Consider the following 6000-nt stretch of genomic DNA (forward strand, 5'->3'; position numbering starts at 1 on the left):
ATATATCTAAGATTCTTAGAAACACATATCTGATACTGCACAAATAATTTTGCCAATAATTTCCTCCTTTAACAGTAAAATACAAGTAAGTATAGATTTTGGATTTATCTAAATCCAAAAACAGGATAATTATTTTGATGGCAAATTATGATAACCAGACACTGCCAAGAAAATGAAAATAATACCAGAACAGACTACAAGAGATGAAGCAGTTTGGAAGTCAATAAACTCTCTTATGAGAGTCTAAAACATAGCAAGAGACTATGAGGGAAAATAAATTATATGTATTTCAAAAGTGAATTCCTACTACAAAGAGGAAACACGCTATATTTACATTGATAAAACCTGCCAGGGCTTGAAAGTTGCTGATGATACCACTGAGAAAAGCTAAACTGAACTGCAGATTACCTCAAAGTGCATTGTTGTGATGTGCTGTGCAGCTTATCATTAGAGCTGGCAGACAAGCTCTTTTAAGATGTTATAGCCACTGCTCCAACTAAAATATAATAAGCACTGAGCAGAGCACCAGGAGAAAAGAAAAAACCTGCTCAATTTTGCAAACTGATGGTACCATTGACAGAATAGGAAGGAATGCGGGAAAAGCAGGTGAATTTTAACTTAGTTGAAATTTGAGCTTTGAAGAGGGTGGCGTGGTGGCATTACTCAACCAGCTCATGGAAGTAAAACAGCACACAGTTCGGGGCTGGATTCATATTAAATGTTACTCGCCAGCCAAATGTTCAAATGTTCCAATCTGTGTATCTATATTCTGTTCATTGACTACTGCTGAGCAACTTATTATGTACAAGGTATAGTGAGGCACTGCAATGGATACAAACATGTGGAAAATAAAAACAGTTCCTATACTCAAGAAGTTTACAATTCAGTAGAAAGGATGAAAGAAACATTCTGCCTGAAAATACAACTGAGGCCTCTAAGAGAGGTTCAAAGTGATGTGGAGGTTCACATTTAGAGAAGATGTGCAGCTGCATCCCTATTTTGTTTCAACACAACTCATACAGATACTCTATTATCCTAACTGGTGATGCTACTGAAAGGAGCATTAAAAGGCAGCAGATTGGTAACATTTCACAAATTAAGAATGATGCCAAAATCTCAAATAAGGAAAAAAAAAATGATGACCAGCTCTTTGGCACGAAACCTCAATGCTCCACTTACACTACAAGTCCCTAAAGCTGCTGTTGATTGGTTATAGGAATCCACAGAAAAAAAAATGCACCTTTCAGTGTGCATGACATGCATCTTGTCTGTAGAGCACAGCATGAAGGAAACAGTGGCTGCAAGAGGAGGAAGAAGAAAGGAAAATATATGGGACAGCATTCTGAAAAGTAAGATGTGGAGCTAGTCAAATGCAAGACCTGTTAAGCAGAGTTTTGGTCCAGCATCCATCCCTTCCAAATTTAATTGATTAAACACTGAACAAGCCATCCATAAACTATCCAATACTGTCTTAAAGGCATTTCATCTCCAAAAGAGGATGCAAAATAACCCAATTCTTGAAAGAAAGGCGACAGGAAAGATATCTTTTTGGTGAAAATAATATTTAAGTAAATATTAGACGAATAGCACCCAAGTAGAGTCCTCCCTCTCCCCCAAAATCTCTGACCAGTTGAAAGGTACTGTGTGATTCCACACCTTTATCTGTTAATATGAAAACTGTGGTCTATCGACCTCTCCTTCCTAACACCACTACATATAGTTTTTCTCTGTTATTCTAACTGAACAGGAAGGTTTAACTAACTAAACCAGTCAGCCTGACTATGATCCTAATAGGAAAAGAAAAAAAAAAAATCAAAAAAAGAGTAAGCAAACACCCAAAAAAGAAGTAGACAAATAGGATGGATACTTAATAAAACATAAATGTCCTCCATTCATCTGCAATTCTAGTCATTTTCTAACAGATCTCAGATTTTCAGAACAAGTATGCAGGTTATTTAAAACTGAGTTATATATAGTCATTTAGAAGCAGCAAAATACTTCTGGCATTATCACAGATGCTAGATCTCTGAAGGAATTTTTTTTTCCAAACTAGCATTTTTCTTCACCAAGAACGGACCAGCCTTTATTTCTAAAAACAAGAGCCCTTGTATCCCCCCAAAACAAACAAATCAAAGACCACAGTTACATTCTACACTAATGAAACTGTGAGATTACATCCCAGGCGTTGTCAGAGCCTATTTTTCATACACCACCACCAGACAGTTTGATGCAGTATTCCTGATTGCTTTTTATCGTATTTGTAAATACACTCACTAATCCACTAAATTAGGTAATTTACAAATAGGTCCTCTTAGTTATTAGTGGCCAGCAGTCAAGTCCTATTACGTTTGATCCTTATACAGTTGTCTAAACATTTCTATCCAGGTTAAGGGCTCGGATCGTCAAAAGAGAGGGAGGTTAGCGAAATCTGGATGGGGGCAGGGTAGAAGCTGGGAGAAATCTCTGCATCTCAGCCCTCAGCGACAACACTCAGCCAGTGCACACAGAAAAACTAAATTCGGCACCTCTTCCTCCTGTTACACTGGCAACAAAGAGGGAGTCTCCGTAACGATCCCGTCACCCACCAGGTGCCCAATCTCCTTCTCAGCCCAATCCCCGCGCTCCCGCAGGGGCCTCGGGGTGCGAAGAGGCCGCGGTGCCCGGGGTCAAGGCACAAAGGGGGGATGGGGTGGGAAGCGAGCGGCTAGAATCGGGGAAGCGGGTCGTAGAAGGGCTCCGGGATCCGCTTAAACAGTTGAACCCGGACGGGGGGCGGCGGGCAAGAGAAAAGGGACAGAATATCTAAGAGGAGAAACTGTAATAAGGTGGGAGAGGGGTGAACAGCCCATACTGGGGGTACTCCTCCAGGGAGCACAGAAAATAGTCTGTGGATGGGGAGGGGGAAGATTCCAAGGAGGTAGGAAGAGAGGAACCAGGCCCGGAAGACGAGGGAAGGGGGTGCCACCAGGGGCAGAGAGCAGACGCCCTTATTGCCTCTACCTGCGGGCTGGCGGGACGGGCCGCTCAGGTGTTACTGGGAGAAGGCGGCCAAGTCGGCAAGGGGCTGGGCAGAGCTAGCGGCGCCCTGGGGGCCGCGCAGAGGCACCTGCGAATCGGCAGCCCTGGGAGCCAGAGCGGGGGCATCTTCGGGACAGGGGGAGGCGGGAGAGGGAGGCGGGAGTGGGGGTCTCTGGAGTGCACGGTGGGTTGAGGGGACGCTCGCAGGTAGTGGGAGGCTGCGGGCGCCCGCGGCACGCGCGGGGAGGCATCCGGGCGGGCGGCCGGGAGGCGGGAGCCCCTCACCTGCGCGGCTGAGGAGGCGGAGTTGCAGCAGCCCATGGCGGGGCCGGAGGAGCCCGGAGGCGGCGCCGGGCGCGCAGCTACGCCCCGGAGCCCCTCGGCATGCGAGCCGGCGGGCGCCCGGGGAGGGCGCGGCCTGGCTCCGCACGGCTCGGCGGCGGCGGCGGCGGCGGCGGCGGCTCGGGCGGCGGCGGGTACTCAGGAGGCGGCGCGGCTCGGGGCGGGCGCCGACCACATCCCCCGGCGGCGGCGGTAGTGGCTGCGCGGCTCCCGCTCCGCTCCTGCTGCTGCAGCTGCTCCCCAGCGGAAAGGGGCGGGCGGCGGCGGCGGCGCCTCCCCCTGTCCCCCGCCTCCGGCCTCCCGCGCCCAGTCCCTCTCCGGCTCCCTCTCCCCGGCCGCCGCCTTCTCAGCGCCTAGCGCTTCTCCCATCAGACTCCCCGCCCCCAGTGCAGCGCCGCGCGGGCGGCCGGGCGAATGCGGCCAAAACGAGGCCGGGCCCTTCGGCGCGCGTCGGAACCTGCGCGGTGCCGAGCCAATTTAGCGGTGGCACCGAGGCACAGCGCTACCTCGATGCGAGAGGGCGCCTGAGGCTGGGGCGCCGGAGGGCTGGACAGGCTCGCAGCCGAAATGGGGTCGGGTTGCTTCCGGACCTGGGAGGCTCGGGGGAGGCTTGCGCAGCTGCTAGCCATCCCCAGTAGGCGCGCAACCCGAGGACCCCGCTGGTTTCTTACCTCTCAGGTGGCTGATTTTATCCAGGGGAAAGCGTACGCAATAAACCCCTGCAGAAGCAGTAGGTGATTGAAGACAAGGAGAAACAAGCAACTGTTGCTACTCGCCCCATTTTGCTGATGTGGAAACTGAGCCTTGAAGGGCACCAAGAGCTTAATGGAATGCACCCAAGGTCGAAATTGTTATAAAGGGCCGAAAATAGGGAAAAGGCAAAAAAATTCTACAGTTCTGTCAATTCAGAGCCATATTGGATCTAAACGAAACTTTTTATACAGAATAGTCCACAAAAAGCAATAAGCGAGTATTAATTTATCATGTTAAAACATATGTATACTGAGGGCACACTAAGTTCCAGTAATTTACAGGCACTGGGAACAAAGAAGTGAACAAAAGAACCAAAGTTTCTGCTCTCTTACAAGTCCCTGTTGTTACATGAATACGCTATGCAGTATCAAAAAGTTACAGTTGGTGCGGTCACCACCTTCAAGAAGTCTACAACCCAAGTCCTTGAGAAATCGTGTGAGATGAGAACAGTTAAAATGTGGCAGGAATAAAACTAAAGATCCTGCTTAATATTAAGAGAACCACTTATGAGGCACCTTTTTATGTTTCCTTTCATCCTGTCAAAGAATGTCTTAAAGACAGAATCAGTTAGAAAAGAAGAAAAAACGAAAGAGTATTTGCAAAGGAGACTCTAGAAGGCCTGACTTGCCAAATGAAAGACAGCAAGTTTTAAAGACTATTCAGACACAAAGAGGAGAAAAATAGCACAGAAGTAAATTAACTTCACATGCCTTGAAAGGGAATCTAAGCAAAGGAAAGTCAAGATGGGAACCTAGGGACAGCCAAAGAAAAGGCCAAAGAAGAATTCCCAGTTGGTGTGTTTCAATACCATTTCCTAGGTCTGTGACCAGGGATGCATCACTTCTGCCTCTTTCTCCTGGTCTGTGAAAAACGGGTAATAAGGATGACCAGGAAGGGTTGTTGTCAAGATTAAATACTATCTGAAAGTAGCTAGTAAGGACTTAATAAGTACTGCTTGAGATTATTCTTCCTCTGCATTCTCCTTATGTTCCCTTCAAATTTGATCAGAGGGTCCACCGTACCACTGGGCTGGTGAATCCTAAGTGTGTTACTAGTAACCATTAGGCCATTATTAATAGAAGTGAAAAAAATAAAACTTTAATGGCTCTGGTCCCAATTCTGACTGTAAACTCCACAATTAGATTGTAAACTCCCTGAGAACAAGGGAAAACATTTTCTCCTTTGTATCTTTCTCAGCTCTCTCAAATGTGTGTTGAATTATTCAATGCAGCCAGGAATAAAAAACTTTCCCTTGAGATTTTCCCTCAAAGCCTCAAAGTACATCTTGTTTTGAACTGAGGGAGGAGGCTGAAAGTAAAATTACAGTCTTGAACAAGAAGCCATCTGTCTTCCTTCTTTATAATCAAGGAAAGGGCAGTTGTTTCTCTTAGCAGAGTCAATATGGGAGCATTTCTCTCAGATTATAAAAATCTTTTTGGCTAGTGTAGTTATTCTACGTAGTAGCTAGTGCTTATTTTGTAATTAGAACTGCAAAAACTGATAAATATATAACAGACTGTGACAGTGCTTCAGAAAAAAAAAATGCATTTCACTTTTTTGGGAGGTCTCTTTCCTCGACAAGGATGATGGGTGTATATAATTGAAAGGGAGCACATTCCATTGTGCTTGACTGATCTGAATCCCAGTTTTCCCTTTAAGGGTTAATGGAACTAAGAGTTCTAAGGTTCTGCTAGGTGCTTTGTCAATATACTAATTATGTATATATGCACCATATATGCATATGAATGTTATGTTTTTAAGTTATACCTTGTCATTAGCATGAAAGAAACTAACAGCTCCCAAATTGATGTTCTGTACCTTCTAAGAATGAGTCTCTTTCCCACCCCTCCCCCTACCCAAAGAAGCCTCATAAAAGGAATGATTTAG

At 46.3% G+C, this 6000-nt stretch overlaps 1 protein-coding gene across 3 annotated transcripts in view; it reads right to left on the reverse strand.

The window, feature by feature from the left end:
• Positions 1 to 3474, reverse strand: part of SLC44A1 (solute carrier family 44 member 1) — a 219178-nt gene extending 215704 nt beyond the window's left edge. For all 3 annotated transcript variants that reach the window (XM_032635150.1, XM_032635149.1, XM_032635148.1), the window contains exon 1: positions 3304 to 3474. In XM_032635150.1, the coding sequence (XP_032491041.1) occupies positions 3304 to 3339 (36 nt within the window). In that variant the 5' untranslated portion in view covers positions 3340 to 3474. The remainder of the gene's footprint in view (positions 1 to 3303) is intronic.
• Positions 3475 to 6000: the final 2526 nt, after the last annotated feature.

This window comes from Phocoena sinus, chromosome 6, assembly GCF_008692025.1.
Source record: "Phocoena sinus isolate mPhoSin1 chromosome 6, mPhoSin1.pri, whole genome shotgun sequence".
Classification (NCBI taxonomy): domain Eukaryota; kingdom Metazoa; phylum Chordata; class Mammalia; order Artiodactyla; family Phocoenidae; genus Phocoena; species Phocoena sinus.